The sequence below is a fragment of the Myxocyprinus asiaticus genome, chromosome 30, assembly GCF_019703515.2.
Source record: "Myxocyprinus asiaticus isolate MX2 ecotype Aquarium Trade chromosome 30, UBuf_Myxa_2, whole genome shotgun sequence".
In the NCBI taxonomy this organism is placed as follows: domain Eukaryota; kingdom Metazoa; phylum Chordata; class Actinopteri; order Cypriniformes; family Catostomidae; genus Myxocyprinus; species Myxocyprinus asiaticus.
In genome coordinates, this window is record NC_059373.1 from 17,980,207 (window position 1) to 17,997,623 (window position 17,417).

Here is a 17,417-nt window from a genome sequence, read left to right on the forward strand (position 1 = left end):
TTGATATGTGCACTGCAACATGTGTTATGGTGTGGACTCAAGAAACAAAATAGGGAAATCATGTAAACATGGAGTGTTAAAATATTAAATATGAATAAATAATTAATTTATCTTAAATACTGCTTAGCCATCAGCAGCAGATATATATATATATACACAAAAACTTAGCAGTGTGATCTGGGTGTGCCTTTGTCCTATAATGAGTAACAATCCACCATCTGTATGTTCGGTGAAAGAGGAAGAGAGGGGTAAACTGGGATATGGAGTGCTATCGGAAACTCCACAGACCACATTTGTAAATGTTTAGGCGGTTATGCAAATTGACTATAACTCTAACAAGAAAAGCTGCTGCAGAAATAGTTTCTTCCGTACATCTCAGGCGGTTCTATAACTTTGTAGTTTAAAGTTTGTTTGTCTTTTTTGTTGGAAAAGTTTTATTTAATAAGAATAGTCTAGTGAGCGGTGATGCCGGGGATGGTTGGGAGGAGTTATACAACTGAACTTCAAAGAGGTTGAGCCGTTCTTCACGAACCGAGCTGTGCATGTTATCTTAACGGCGTATAGACGTCCGGGCGGGCGGGCAGGACTCGGCCGAACGCGAACAAGTTTCGCCAGGGCTGGTTTTCGCCTTCAAGCTGAATAGCATTAGGGTGGGGTTTCCACCGACACCAGGAATGTACCGCGGATGTGTTCGCTGAAGAGGGGGTGAATACAGCCGACTTTTTAGGGACAAAAAGTTTCTTCACCGGCGTCTACAGCCTTTTTTCTAACTCTAAGGTAAGAACGAGCCTTTAAGACTCTAAACTCACAACAAACAGACGAGTTACTAAGAATGAAACTGAGCAGTTGATGGTTGACTGCAGAAACAACATGAGCCTGCTGTTCCTCTACGAGCTGGGCACATTTGGTGTTCTAAGGGGACGTTCACACCGAATGCATATTTGTCTCCGTCTGCGCAGTTTTCCAATAGTTTTGGATGTAAATAAGCGCTAGACGGACCTCTTTGAGCGTTGCGCCGCGTTTTTTAGACGCCGTTTCAAGTAAAAAACCCCCACTTGCGTTCTGCTCTGTTGTGCGGCGTCTACCTTTTCTGACTGAACAGCCCCTTAAACGTTTTTATTATTGTCAGACACTGTTTGCGCTTGAATTTAATACAACATCGAACTCGTATACTGACCAGCACCCATTTAAGAGTAAATTTGACTAACATTTGCAACAATTAAACAACCTGTTAATTGAAGTCATTTTGTAAAGGATGGAGCAGCTTTTGACAGCTGTGTGGCGAGGCTGGGGAAATAAAGGCACTGTGTAAACTCCACAGTGTCATCATGTTTTTTTGTTTAGTAAAGTACTAACGAAAAGTTCTAAAAACACAGTATATTTGATCAAAAGACTGAATGTTTTTATTAAAGTAAAGCTGCCATTGATCTTTGAAGTGTGAGTGATTGTTGGTGCACTGAAGTCTGTTATCAGGCTGGACTTTGGTAGGTTAGGGATTGGTTTGGGATGTCCACTCCTTGTAGTACCACCAGACTTCATTGGATGGCTAGTCAGTTGATCGTAAAGCATTGCATAACTCCAAATATGAAATTATCATTCAGTGTAAATCTTCTCTTCTCAAACTGATTATTGTTGGGTGAGGCCCAGTAACCACACCATGAACTGACAAACTACAGTTGAAGTCAGAAGTTTACATACACTTAGCTTGAAGTCATTAGACCTATTTTTTAAACCACTCCACAGATTTCTTAGGGTTGCCACCCGGCCCATAAAATACGTGATCGTCCCGTATTTAAAGATAAAATGATGCGTCTATTTGTCCCATATTTAAGATGGTCAGATGGTGTCACAGTGAAATCATTCCAGATCGCCAATTTAACATTGATAGAAATTGGAAAATTTGCCTAAGGTGGGTAAGGGATCGTCTGAAAAGTCCACACATTGTGCTAAAATGTGCTAATACTGTGGAGGGCGTGGTAAGGGACCGCCTGAAAAGTCCACAAATGGTGGTAAAACTGTGTAGTTTTTTCTATATAAATGTTCAGTAAGATCAAACAATGTATGAATACAATCATAAAGTACAGGTGAAGGAAAAAAAAATAAACAAATAAAATAAAAAAATACAAAAATATGCATAAACCATCCAAAATATATACATAAATAAGATAAAGAAGACAAATAATTGAAAAAATGTACATTTTAACATTAGAAAATTAAAACATTTATTGCTAAAACTGTGGAGGATGTGGTTAGGGGCCGTGATTCTGTCTCCTAGAGATGAACGTAGTTTGGTGCAAAAAGTGCCTTGTGAAGATGCTGGAAGAAACAGAAAGACAAGTATCTATATCCACAGTAAAACAAGTCCTATATCAACATAACCTGAAAGACTACTCAGCAAGGAGGAAACCAATGCTCCAAAACCGCCATAAAAAAGCCAGACTACAGTTTGCAAGTGCACATGGAGACAAAGATCTTACTTTTTGGAGAAATGTCCTCTGGACTGATGAAACAAAAATTGAACTGTTTGGCCATAATTACCATTATTATGTTTGGAGGAAAAAGGGTGAGGCTTGCAAGCCAAAGAACACCAGTCCAACCGTGAAGCATGAGGGTGGCAGCATCATGTTGTTGGGGTGCTTTGCTGCAGGAGGGACTGGTGCACTTCACAAAACAGATGGCATCATAAGGAAGGAAAATTATGTGGCTATATTGAAGCAACATCTCAAGACATCAGCCAGGAAGTTAAAGCTCGGTCGCAAATGGTTCTTCCAAATGGACAATGACCCCAAGCATTCCTCCAAAGTTGTGGCAAAATGGCTTAAGGACAACAAAGTCAAGGTATTGGAGTGGCCATCACAAAGCCCTGATCTCAGTCCGGTAGAAAATTTGTGGGCAGAACTAAAAAAGCGTGTGCGAGCAAGGAGGCCTACAAACCTGACTCAGTTATACCAGTTCTGTCTGGAGGAATGGGCTAAAATTTCAACAGCTTATTGTGAGAAGCTTGTGGAAGGCTACCCAAAACGTTTGACCCAAGTTAAGCAATTTAAAGGCAATGCTACCAAATACTAACAAAGTGAATGTGAACTTCTGACCCACTGGGAATGTGATGAAAGAAATAAGAGCTGAAATAAATCATTCTCTCTACAATTATTCTGACATTTCACATTCTTAAAATAAAGTAGTGATCCTAACTGACCTAAGACAGGGAATGTTTTCTATGATTAAATGTCAGGAATTGTGAAAAACTGAGTTTAAATGTATTTGGCTAAGGTGTATGTAAACTTCTGACTTCAACTGTAAATCTTAATGCTTAAGAATTGTACAAAATCATACAAATCATTTGAGATCAGTCATTTGATCAATTGTCAAGTTATTATTATTTTAGAGATAATAAAAAAAGATGATTGAGCAGTCTTAGTGCATTACAATTTTTAAGATGAACATGATGTAAATCAAAGAGTTAAAGCATATTACCCTTTGAGTCTGGAGAAACTGAAAAGAAATATGTAATTCTTGTACGTTTAATGAAAAAAAAATGTTCGGGAAGGATGTCTAAAATGTTCATGCAAGTGTGAAATGAAAAAATAAATAAATAAATCGAAATATTACCTTTAGATGGAAATCCAACTAATTAAAAAGTTAAAGGGGGATTATATGTAAAATGACTACACTGAGAAATAATAGTTAACTGTTGGTTGCTATTAAATTCAACATACACTTATGTATTTTACAATGAAAGTTGTATGTTAACATTATTTAATGCATTATTTACTAACATAAACCAACAATGAACAATTGTGTAGCCTATTCATAAATGAACATTTACCAAGATTAATAAATGCTGTAAAAATATTGTTTATTGTTAGTTCAAGACACAGTAATGAGAAATTGACAGCTACATGTGTACAACCCCAATTCCAAAAAAGTTGGGACAGTATGAAAAATGCTAATAAAACAAAAAGGAGTGATTTGTAAATTATATACAACCTTTGCTACATTGAAAGCACTACACATTATATGATGTTTTACCTTGTGAATTTCATAGTTTTCTTTTTTTGTTTTTTTTTTTTGAAAATGTATGGTAATTTCCAAAATAGTTGAGACGGGCAATTTAAGACTAAAACAATTCGACGAGTTAAAATAACAAGGCAATGTGAAACAGGAGATGTTAAACAGGTGAGGCAATCGTGTCATAGTATATAAGGAGCCTCCAAAAACAGCCTAGTCCTTCAAGAGCAAGGATCATTCAAGATTTGGCAATTTTCCAACAGATGCTTCAGCAAATAATCCAGCACTTTGAGAACAATATATTCCCCACAGGCAAATTGGAAGGATTTGGGGCATTTCACCCTCTACAGTGCACAATATTTAAAATATTCAAGGAATCTGGTCAAATCTTGGTGCGTATAGGGCAAGACGAAAACCACTTCTGAATGTGTGTGATCTCTAATCCCTCAGACATCAATGTGTTAAAAAACATAATCCATCTGTAATGGATATCATGAACATGGGCTTGGGATAACTTTAGTAAACCTTTGTTAGTCAACACCACTCGCCGCTGCATCCACAGATGCAAGTTAAGACTTTACTATGCAAAGCAGAAGCCCTACATCAACACTGTCCAGAAGCGCTGCCGACTTCTCTGGGCTCGGTCTCATCTTAGATGGAAAGTAGAACAGTGGAACCGTGTTTTTTCATCTGAAGAGTCCACATTTCAAAAAGTTTTTGAACACAGCCGTCGTGTTCTCCGGGCCAAAGAGGAAAAGGACCATCTAAGCTGTTATCAGTGTCAGGTCCAAAAGCCAGTGTCTGTATGGGCCAGGGGTGTGTCAGTGCCCATGGCATGGGTAACTCACACATCTGTGAGGGCACCATTAATGCGGACAGGTATGTACAAATTTTGGAGCAGCATATGCTGCCATCCAGCACCGTCTTTTCTAGGGACTTCCCGGCAGCAGCACAACTTCAAACCACATACTGGCCGAATAAGCAGAGAGTGTGGGTGCTAGATTGGCTTGCCTGCAGTCCTGACCATCTCCAGTTGAGAATATATGGCGCATTATGAAGTGCACAACACGACAACGAAGACCCCGTACAATTGTGCAGCTGGAAGGATGCAGCATAATGTTTGAATGGGGGAAAATTCCACTTTTTAAACTTAACAAACTTGTCTTCAGTGCCTAAATGCTTAATAGGTGTTATTAGAAGAAATTATGTTTCACAGTGGTAAACACTCGACAGTCCCAACTTTTTTGGAGCGTTTTGCAATCATCTGATTTGAAATTACTGTACATAAAAAATAAATAAATAAATAAAATTAAATTCACAAGGTAAAACATCAAATTATGTGTAGCTGTAGTGCTTTCAATATAGCAAAGGGTGAATATAATTTAAAAATCACTCATTTTAGTTTTTTATTAGCATTGTTCATTCTGTCCCAAAGTTTCGGAATTGGGGTTGTAATACAAAACCTCATAAACTACACTGGTCTCGTGTTTATTGGAGTCTTGCTCTTAACAATCTTTCTGAATAGTGAAGGAGTGTCAGGGTAAAGGTTTTAGTCATGTAAAAACTCATTCTTAGTTTACTGAAAATAATTATTAAGATCACTGCACATCTGTACATACAGAGTATGAATTAACATACTTATGCTAAACATTGAGTACTTCGTCTTGCTGGTAATTTTGTTCTAGACAAAAACTAGACCACTGAAAAATACCTGTTATATGTCAATCTTCACACCTATTGTTAATGATATCCCAGGAATTTGAAGCATCTTCAGCCTAGGTAATTTCTTGCTCTGTCTTGAGTGTAAGAATGTAATGCATGAGCGAATGCCTGTGCAGAATGTGTGTGAAAACACAACTTCTCAGAAAGTAAAACTGAATCACATTTAACGATTGGTATTGACAGTGCAGCATCAAACCCTTATAGAGTCTCCCAACCCTGGATCAATAGAACCGAATATTAATTTCATAATATTAATGATTAATTACCATATGGAAATGCCTCTGATTTATTCTCTTGGGTATTTGTTTCCCATTTTGCTAACCAAAAGCATGGTTGGATTTTTCAATTATTGATAAATCAGTCAATTGTTGTATAAACTTTGTATAACCCCTAAGATTTTAATAAGATTTTAATAAACAAGTTCAGTCTTAATAAACAGAGACATTTAAATTAAATCAATGCAGTGTCTGGTAAACTTGGTTGAATCTGCTCCAACATGATATACTGGTCTGGGTGTCACCCTTATAAGGAAACATGCTGACAGCATTGGCATCAGATTAGACTGAATTATGATAATAAACAATACTATACTGTACATAGGCAGAGCATAAAAATGTAAAATAGAAATTAGATAATGTCATTTTTGTCTAATGTTAGATGCAATCAGAAAATTCTAGTTGCCACTTTTTGAGAATTGTTTTGAGAATCTTAAAATAGACTACTGAACTTTTTGTACAAATGGTAAGTTTACTATCACAGTGTTATCAACATGCTATGAATCAGCCACGTGTCTTTGACAATTTTATGATCTACTCAAAGTCTAATTCTAACTTGCACAGTTAGAGCTCACTGAGTTTCTTTCACAAGAACATCAGCATAACACTCCCTTCTATGGTTCAGTCACATGTTTCTTCAATTTTCCCTTTCTGTTGATGTCTGTTCTCTTCCCCTTTCGGCCGCAATGAGTCACTCGCCAACTGGCTGCCACCGTTTCTATGGTGATGTCTAAAATACAAACAAATGTACTTAAGTGTCCATAAGCTTTATATGTCATACTGGATCCTAACCTTGCTGAGAGGTCATTGTCTGGGAGATCACAGAATGGATAGGAATTCCATACGTACACATTAAGTTAAACAGCTTCTAGAGTTTTTCAGCGAGTGAATCAAAACCATGTCAAAATGGAATACAAAAGTAGAGGTTTAGCAGTTGAATTTGGAAATTTTGAAAAATTTGCTGTTGATCAGCAAGGCAAACATTTGTTTGGTTTCATCAACATTTTATTATTAAACTTGGAAACATTTGACTGTTTCTTGATTTTACTTATTTGTTTGTGAAACATCTGATATGCAAATGTCAGACAGATTTTTGCCTTAGCATGCATATATTGTTTTCCTTCCTGGTTCCTTCAGTATCATAGTACGTATGATACACAATTTTGACACTGGTCCAAACACAGTGTTGTTTTTATTTCTGTTTAAATCTTAATTTCTTTCATTTAGGTATTTGCTTTGATGATCAAATACCACAGTGCTTACATCTATTGCATAGCTACTCTACAAACCTGTTTCTGCTAAAACTGTAAAACTTTTTGCAAGGATTATTTAATTGAAAATAGAGCACAACAGTATGGTTCTGGAAGTAAAATCCCATTTATTGTTTTCACAGGGGAATTGATTATTAACGATAATTTATTAACTTTAAAGGTAGACTTACAATCAGTGGTATGTGCTTCTACTGAAGCCACCAGTACACGTTATTCAACTTTTACTTATATTTAAAAAATCATATCAAATAACGGAATGCTTGGTGAAGAACTTCAATAACCATAATCCCCAAATATATCCCCAAAATCCCCGTATACAGTATCTAACTATTTTAATATACATTTCAAATTTTATCCTATACTTATATTCAATAAGTTTGACAGCTACAGAATGAAACAGAAATTGCAACCAACTTTACTTCTGTATTGTGACGTATTTCAGAATGAAACGGCTTATCAAACAAGAAAGGAAATGTAGGGCAGGGACTTTAGATTTTATCCAATGGTTGTTGATTGGATTTTGAAAAGTGGGCATTGCACATCGGAATGGAGGCAGACCTGAATGCGAGTTTGCAGTCAACAAACAGACACACACACCCTTTCCAATGTGCTGCTTGTGCCAGAGCCAGAGAAAACCGAGAAGCAATCTCAATACCGGCCCGCTTTTGAACTGACTTGAGAACCGAATGATGATCTAACTGACAACAATACATAACCATCCCACAAACGCACCCTGCACATTGTGATCTTTGCTTATGAAACTGGAGCCATTGTGCAAGTCCAGTGCAGATGAATGAGAAACAAGCAAGTAAAAGATCACAATATTTCAATGTTTTGAATCACAATACACTAAATATAAAGGGAAAAAAGAACACTTAGGCTGTGTCTACATTAATCCGCATACATTTGAAAAAGGCGTTTTCGTTTTCAAAATGCTCTCCATCCACACTGCTGTTTTTAAGCATTTTCCAAAAGTTGCTTATCCACACTGAAAAAGATGAAAACGCTTAAATCCTCTTAATGCGCATGCGGATTGCATCGCATGTGGTCTAAAACGCAATTGTATTTGTGTTACGCTGCCAAACACCAATTGCGAGTAAACTTCCTGTCACCTTTGAAGGAATGGAATGTGAAGGCTGTACATAGTAACATTTATTTTTAACAATGCTATCAAATTGAATATCAGATACAACAACACCGATATAACACAGGCTGCCATCTTGATTGTTTTGGTTGAATGGATCACATGACTGCGTCACATAACAACAAGTCACTGTTTTCAGATATACTCGTTTTTGCAGACCACACTACAACGCAAAGACGCCATTTTCAACTTTATCCACTTGGGAGAGCATTTTCAAAAAGCTGTTTTCGCTGACAAAAATGCCTAAAGGCCCAAACATACTCTGCGCAAGTATGTGAACGCAGACGCACCTTGCTACGCAAGCTCGATTTCACACATTGTTGCATTGTGAAATGTGTCAGCGCTCAATTCATAGTAAAAGTAAGTACACGCTGCTTTCCCGCAAAGGGGGCTAGAGTGGATTTTCTTCTTTCAATCAACAACTGTCATGGTGGACTCGGGCAGCAATTTCAGTTGAATCTTTTCAAAATAATATATACAACTTTTTGTCCCCAGTCCATTCAAACAAACTTGTTTTTTCTCCATGTCTCTCCCCACTCCTCAAATATCGACTCACCTACCACATCCGGGCTGCATCCGAAAACACTATTGACAGCTGTTTTGAATGAATGGAACTCTTAAGGAAACTGGTCTCTGAACAGTTTGAAAAGCACCTTATTTTCATCCTGCCTCCGTATACAGCCTCCAAAGGCAGCATTACCTGGTTTCGGATGCAGCACTGGTTTCGTGGTCATGCCTAAAAAATCTATTGCCCACTTGTGGTCTGAGGTTTGTAACCACCAGAGCAACGCAAGAGCTAACGTAATACATGTACAACGGGACCACGCGTTGGCCAAACGCTCACATCTGCGTTTGTGTACTTGCGTGAAGTATGTTTCGGCCTTAAGCATATTAGTGTGGATGTGGCCTTACTCCCAAGATAACATAAATAAACTCGTCACTTTTTCAGCATCCGACTCGCAGTCCACTCAGAAGTAATCACCTCTGGAAGCATTCATGCGTGAAATGTCTCGAACACAACCGCAAATCCGCTGTTATTCCTCCTTCATTCGGCCAAGGTAGTTTAGGTTAGGGAACGGGTTTTTAGGCAAAAATACACTTTAAAATACTTTATCTCTGCATTAGCTGCTTTGACGCAAGGTTTGTTTACATGACAGGCTCTTGAAGAGGCAGTGACTAAAAATTTAGCTTAACTGCAGCACAGCCTTGCGTACATAAGCAGAGTAGTCAGTTATATCACAGAAAGAGCAAGTTATGACATTTTGATAAAAGAAAAAAGAAAAACCCACCGACAAACGAAATATTATATATCATTCAAATTATTATTTCCAGATGCTCTGTTAGATTTTCATTAATTGAAAATTGTTTCTCAGGTTGTTTTCCCTGCTCCACCATGGCCCATCGCTCCCAGAGTTCTTCAGTGGGAGAAAACCCCCTGGATCCCAATTACTTGCGCCCCCATTACCGGGAAGAGTATCGTATGGCTATTGATGCACTGGTGGAGGAAGACCTTGAGGGCTATTACAGTTTCTTACAAAATGCTAATGTAGTTGAGTTCTTGTCAAGGCCAGAGATTGAGCATATTAAAAGCACTTTACGGTCACCTCAGAGCGCTGGAAATGTACCAGAACTGCCCTATCATGAAATGGATCAGGATGGGTCTTCTGACACCTACTGGCCACTGCACTCTGATTTGGATGCACCTGGACTTGACCTTGGCTGGCCTCTACAGCAGCACAGTTTTGTGGGGCCCACAGAAGTCACAATGTTGGTAAACCCCTCAGAACCTGACATGCCCAGCATTAAGGAACAGGCCCGACGACTCATCAAAAATGCTCATCAGGTTAGTACTGTATAAATGAAGTCAGGTTGGAATGAAGTACATAATGTAAAATGTACACACAGTGGATGTCTCAAAAACTAGATTTTTTTGTTTCTGATTCTTCATATGTTGTTAAATCATTACACCCGTTCATTTGGTTTGTCATGAAAAGGAAATTAATTGTAATTTGGTTAGTTTTAATTGGCTACTCTCCAAATAAACTGATGTACAGATGCTGTTTTACATGTTTATTTCCTTGTTTCACAAACAGGTCATTGCAGTGGTGATGGATATTTTCACAGATGTTGATATATTTTCTGATCTTTTGGATGCTGCAGCACGTCATGTACCTGTCTATATTCTGCTGGATGAACAAAATGCCCATCATTTTGTTTCAATGGTGACAAACTGCAAAGTTAACCTGGATATGATGCATGTAAGATTAACCAAAACATTTCACCAAATAGTTTTTTTTTTTTACATTTAATCTAAAACAACTTGGAGTACACTTATTGCACAACTGTCCCCCTGGGATTAATGGGTTAAGTGCCATGCACAATGGTACAATGACGTTCCTTTGGATTGTAGATTTAAATACATTATGAATATTAAGAAACCATTGGCTCAAAATACTGTGTATGATAACTTCAATGATTACAGATGATGCGAGTACGGACAGTGGCAGGTGTTACCTATTTCTGCCGCACAGGGAAGTCATTTAAAGGTCAAGTGATGGACCGTTTTCTTCTTTCAGACTGCAGAGCCGTGCTCAGTGGAAACTATAGGTGAGCTCAGCTATATTTGAATGCAGATAAGAACTAAACTTAGCCAAACCCAAGAGAATTTATTGTAAAAACATGCCCACTTCAGAGTGACACTGATGACATTGTAAACTCCCTCTTTCTTCAGCTTTATGTGGTCTTTTGAGAAGATCCACCGCTGCATTGCCCATTTGTTCCTTGGAGAACTAGTTGCCACTTTTGACGAGGAGTTTCGTATTTTGTTTGCTCAGTCTCAGCCACTTACTGTTGAAAATGCACTTGTACCCATGCCACAGAACAGCACAAATAGTTACCTTGGCAACCAGTTTGGCTTAAAAAGGACTCAGTCACAGAGGAATCCCAGAGGATTTCTTCGTCAGCCTGAACTTACTGCTTACCAATTTGGGGATCGTGTTGATTCTATACTGCCTTTTCGGAGGGATGACCCATTCCGCCATTCTCCTGAACCAGGTGCAGGTGCTATGCAGGTCACAAAATATGCATCACAGCAGTTCAGAATGCAACAGTCATTCTTGGATCAAGGCCGCTCAATGTTAGCTTCCAGGCAGATGGAAATGGATGCATTTAAGCGGCATAGTTATGCTGAGGGCACACGTGAGACCTACGCCTCCTCCCGGCAGTATATGAAGCATCGCGTAATGAACAACTTGGAGGAGATGGAATCACATTACCAGAGAGAACAACATTACTATCAGAGTGAGGGTGTTGGACCTGATCCTGGGCGCTATGACCCGCTCAACGTTGGGTTGCACCAGATAGACCAGTACTCTGATTCTGCATATCCCTCTGAACTTGAAGCACCAGGAAACCTTAATGTTTTATCGTCTGATGACCTCAGACATGGTTCAGAAAAACAGAATCATTCTGGAGGGGGGCGCTATGGCCCACACAGCCACAAGAGGCCATCTGTGGGCCATGCATATGCCTGTCAGAGTTCGCCAACTCAGCCACATCCTCCAGAGCACAAGCAGATGTTCCCCACTGGAGACCAGGCACGGCAATCCCAGGATGCCAATGTGAAGCAGGGATTACGGAGCTGGAGAATCAACTCTTACCTCAGCACCTATGAAGATGCAGGGGAGGAGGGCCTGCATCAGCCCATAGGTCCAGATGCCTTTGATGAGCCACAGCAACAACCTGACCATTTCAAAACAAGAGAACCTCCAGATTTCCAAACTAAGCCAAACCTTGATTTGCGGCCACGCTTCGGTAAACCCATTTTTCAAGAGAGGAAACAAGTAAAAGATATTAGCTCTGATCTGGGGCCCACAGGTACTGACACTTTGAAGCCAGCAATTTCAGCTTCATCACTAGCATCATCAACAGATAATGAAAAAGATGTAGAGATTAAAGAACAAAAGGAGATAAGCATCACCAAGCATGAGTCGTTCCGATCTCGAATTAATCCAATGCTGCAAAGGAGCTCAAGACTACGATCTTCATTAATCTTCAGCTCCTCTAAGCTGGAGCAACACAGCTCCTTACAGGCTAAATCTGGTGGGGAGCTGCAAGAGGAGAAAGAGGAGTCAGAGCCTATTCGTTACTCATCTGTTGTGGCAGAGATTCTGGAGAAGAGGAAATCACTTTCAAGAGAGCCATTTGATTGGAACAAGCATAAAATTACAGACGAAAAAGATGGTAATAACTCTTCAATGGGAGATCTGACGACAATACAAGATGCCACAAACATCAAAGAGGAACCTAATAAAGAAAAGGAGAAACCAGAAGAAACTGTACATGAAGACCAAAGCAAAGTTACACAGCCAAAGGAGCTGTCAACATCTCAGCAAATACCTTCTTTCCTAAACATGAATGATCCAGCAAGCCGACTTCAGTACTTCAAAGAACTGGCAGCAAAGAGAAAGTCTAAATTACAATTAGATTTAGTTCCTAATAGACAAGAACCATCCATGATAAAGCCAGACCTCTCTGATACACAACCAAGTGTAACAGCAATCAAAATTCCAAATGTGTCAGTTACTTCAGAGGAGTCCACTGTACAGATACAAAACCCACCAGCTGCGCAAACAGATCCCACTGCAAAGCACCCAGTGATTCCTACAAAACCAAAACCTTTAGAAGTGTGTGTTGACAGGCCATACACAAACAGCAAAACTCTGACTGAGAATACAGCTGATGCAGCAAAAATAGAGCCAGCTAAGGAACTAACTGTCACAAAGTCACCTAAGCTTTTCCCCTCACCCAAGTTCTTCAATAAAGACACATTAAAACCTTTCAAGAGCTCTCAAGCTCGACGTATCTCATGCGGTGATGAGATTCTCACAGATGCAACAGATGCTGAAAAGAGTGAGCTCAAGAAGTCTCGCAGCCTCAGCTCATCAGGCATGTCATGCACAGAGTCCAAAGAAAGTCTAAGCCTCACCCAGCAGGGCTCCAATACCTCCCTAAACCTTGTGGGCTCTGATAGCAAAGATACAAAAGCCCTTGACTTCCTCAAGAAACAAACACAAAGATTGAGGGGTTTCCTTGGGCCAAAGGGAGAAAAAAAGAATTCAGGAGTGTCAGGCTCTACAGAAGACAAGTCGATGAAAACCGTTCCTGAGGTACAAGAGAAGCCCTCAGACAAAGGGACACATTCAGAATCTATATCATCTTCAACAACATTAGAGAACAACAAACCCAATACTAAATCAACCCAATCACGCTATCAGTCCTCTACCTCGAATGTGCTGTTCAGCAGTAACCTCAGGGATGATACCAAAGTGATCCTTGAGCAAATATCTGCAAATAGCCAGAAGAATAGACAGGAACTGGCAAAGCAGGCTGAAGAGTCCGGGAAAGGTGAAGGGGACAAGGAAGATACCCTCCGGGATCAAAGCCGGAACCGGTTCAGCCGACCTCCGGTCAACCCACAGGAGAGGGACAATCTGCTGAAGAGAATAGAGAGCATGCGCAAGGAAAAGAAAGTCTACAGTCGATTCGAGGTACTCTTGTCGTAGCCAAGAAGAGTGTTGCTGGGAACAGGGAAGTGTAGAGAAGGCAGAGCAAAGTCCTATTAGATCAGTCACATAAGAGCCTTTTACAGTATTTTCAGTTAACTTTTAGTATGGGACTCGTGAAATATACAAATTCTAGGCAAAGAAGTTGATGATGTAGATGATGACGTCAAATTACATTTATTGTATATATTTTATATAATTACCCTTTACTTGTTTATTTACTATTTGCTTTAAATGTATTTTGTGGTTTGATGGGCAAATTATACCTAGAATTTTCACAGTTCTTTTGTTACATTTTAAGCATATTCTGTACCATTTAATTATCTGTTTGTCGCAACCTACTCTCCAGTCTATTTTATTTAAATTTAAGTTTTATTAAAATTAATATACAATAGAAATCATTGAAACAGCATATCATAGAATCTCCTTTACTATTTGTGGGGATGGGTTGGGTAGAAGGATGGGAGATTGGTAAGATCATGTTTCACTCACATATCTGTCACTCTACCTCTCAACAGATGGGGAATAACCTGGGATAACAAAACATGGAAGAGGTTGCCAATGTTCCTCACAAAGGACCTAAAAAATGTCCCCAGTACCAAACAAGGCCGATACTGCTGAAAAGACACAGAGAAGGAATTAAGTCGCCTCAGATAAAAGCATCTGCTAAATGACTAGTAACCTAAATGGTTCATGGATCTCATGTAACCAGACCATGAAAATAGCACAACCTCAAATATGAGGAGTCTTGCTGCAGCAAGAGGAATATGCCTCACTATGTGCCAATCTGAGCCCTCAGTGGATTCAATTTGCCCTTATAAGGCATCAGGGCATACCTCATAATAGTAATCGCACACCATCCCTACAGGATAGAGGAATACAAATGGGGCCAAAGAAGGCTTTAAACTTTGAGAAGCTTTTCTAAACTTTCCCTTCTTTTTAACTGGACCATTTCTTTCTTCATGATGTACTGTATATGTACATGTGAACAGTTGTTATGCGCCATTTCCAACTCTGGTAAAGGAAAGTAACAAGTCTGGGCAGATTATTATTATTATGCCATACTGAAGGCCCTAAAACACACCCTCATTAACATACACCGCATAAAACCCCCCAGGACACATCATGCTGAAATTATGCTTTGGTAAGACTCTTGTGCCAATGATCACAGACATAAAGGAAACAGACATTGCTGGAAGACTTCTATAATTTAAAGTAAAGAACACAGAAATTCTGCAATCTGAAACTGTCAGAATTCGGTAGCAAGTAAGTATGCAAGGAATGTATGGAAACTGTCTTTTACTTTCAAAAGTATGCTGTCAAGGAAGTGGATTGAATTGAAACCACATGGTCATAAAGTCATGTGGCAGGGTAGTTTTTGTTGTTTACTGTTAAGTCAACAAGAAATAAAAAAAACTCTAAGGAACACATGAAATTACAGTATAATGGTTTCTACACATGGTAAAATTATACATTTCTGCATTAGCTATGTATGTTGGCAGGAGAAACTGTAATATATATGTTTGATAAAGATGTTCTCAGGGCTGGGCTTTGCCCTGTATTTTGTCAATGCAAAATGTAATTGAATGGTAGAATGGTATTACTGAACACCAAAGAATTCCCAGAGTGCCCTAATGGATGTGTCATTGGACTGATGTATGCAAACTGGAAGCTGATCTAATACTGTATATCTGATCGAGGAGTGTGATGGAATTTAATAGTCTTTCTAGTCAGTTGTTAAGATGAGAAATGTATGTCATCGCTACAGTTCATAAATACACATTTTTGGGAAACTAGATACGTTAACAGTTTTTTTATTGTGTAATAAATTCAGAATAAATGGTCTAGAAATGTATATTGCATGTTCGGGGTATATTTGATTGTTGTTTATGCCAATATTCATTAATTTTTATATTGGCAACATCAAAACAATGTAATTGGTTACAAGTTAAACAGGAAACAACTGGAGAGAAAAGAATATCTAAGGTGCTCTTCTAATTCTGTAAAGTTGCATATAACTAAGAGGTGAAAACTGATAAGTGATGCTCACACAATTCAGGTATGCTAAATGTGAGATATTCATGATGCTGTGTCACAGGTATCTATTTGCATCTCTCCATTGTGGGTTTGGCTTAACCTGCCCAGCAGCTTGGTCAACTGTTCCAGTTTCTGTTGCTCTCTATGGGTATACACACAAACATACATCGTAAAAAGATTACTTAAGAGTATGATGTTGGGTTATTGTTTGACTGTCAGTCGAAATGTTTAGAATTCAAACGAACGAAACGAAAGTCACAAGGTTACATTCCTGTACAATCCAACAGTTGCAAGTCATCTAGTCCGACAGTGATGCAGAAAGCTGTCTGGATAACTGAACAAATGAGATTTGGAAAAATTACTAATTTGACCTGAATGTCTGAGTAAAGCCATGAGGTATGGAAAATATCACACTAAACATGCATTCGCACACTGAGCATGGGGAGGGCCATGGAACGTAAGAGATGGAACAAAATTAATAAAACAACGTACCAGCCTTTAGCAACTGCTCAGTGGTGTACTCTGCAGACTGTATCTCTGCTGGTAGTCTCTGTGGAGTCTGGAAAATAAAGAGTCAAAGGGGAGAAAGAAGGTATTCTCAAATGCATGCTTTAGAGCGTTCTGATCTATAATGAAAAAAGTGGTTTATTTTAAAGAATGCTCAGTGTTTTTTGTATTTATTTATTTTTTTATAACATCAATCCCTTCATTTGAAGGCCACTTACAAAGACAGTGGACACGTTTTTGTGCTGCTCCATCAACTGCAGTCTGGAACTTCATCCTAAAATGAGTTGTCTGGACTACCTCATGATATTACACACTTCTAAAGCAGTTATAATAGCAATAAAATGGACTCTGATGGTTTAAAATGTAAAATTGTTTAACAAGTAGATTTCATAATCTGGATGTATTACAAATGTTCTGTTGTTCTAATGACACCTGCACATGCTGATAATTGTAATATATATATATATATATATATATATATATATTCAGTTGAAGTCAGAAGTTTACATACACCTTAGCCAAATACATTTAAACTCAGTTTTTCACAATTCCTGACATTTAATCGTAGAAAACATTCCCTGTCTTATGTCAGTTAGGATCACTACTTTATTTTAAGAATGTGAAATGTCAGAATAATTGTAGAGAGAATGATTTATTTAAGCTTTTATTTCTTTCATCACATTCCCAGTGGGTCAGAAGTTTACATATACTTTGTTAGTATTTGGTAGCATTTCCTTTAAATTGTTTAACTTGGGTCAAATGTTTTGGGTAGCCTTCCACAAGCTTCTCACAATAAGTTGCTGGAATTTTGGCCCATTCCTCCAGACAGAACTGGTGTAACTGAGTCAGTTTTGTAGGCCTCCTTGCTCGCACACGCTTTTTCAGTTCT

The 17,417-nt window shown here is 38.7% G+C and overlaps 1 protein-coding gene across 1 annotated transcript; it reads left to right on the top strand.

Moving 5' to 3' along the window:
* Window positions 1-270: 270 nt before the first annotated feature.
* On the top strand, window positions 271-15,780 carry LOC127421371 (protein FAM83H-like). Its single transcript, XM_051664391.1, has 6 exons — window positions 271-777; window positions 9,794-10,263; window positions 10,514-10,678; window positions 10,903-11,027; window positions 11,152-13,969; window positions 14,503-15,780. Exons 2-6 carry the CDS (start codon window positions 9,814-9,816, stop codon window positions 14,521-14,523), a joined length of 3,579 nt encoding a protein of 1,192 aa, XP_051520351.1. The 5' UTR covers window positions 271-777; window positions 9,794-9,813; the 3' UTR covers window positions 14,524-15,780.
* The last annotated feature ends 1,637 nt before the right edge of the window (window positions 15,781-17,417 follow it).

Excerpts from the sequence above, each read along its gene's own strand:
- LOC127421371 (XM_051664391.1), top strand. The coding sequence starts at position 9,814 with ATGGCCCATCGCTCCCAGAGTTCTTCAGTGGGAGAAAACCCCCTGGAT. Across the intron at positions 10,679-10,902 it reads TTAACCTGGATATGATGCAT|ATGATGCGAGTACGGACAGT; the intron begins GTAAGATTAACC and ends CAATGATTACAG. Across the intron at positions 13,970-14,502 it reads AAGTCTACAGTCGATTCGAG|ATGGGGAATAACCTGGGATA; the intron begins GTACTCTTGTCG and ends ACCTCTCAACAG.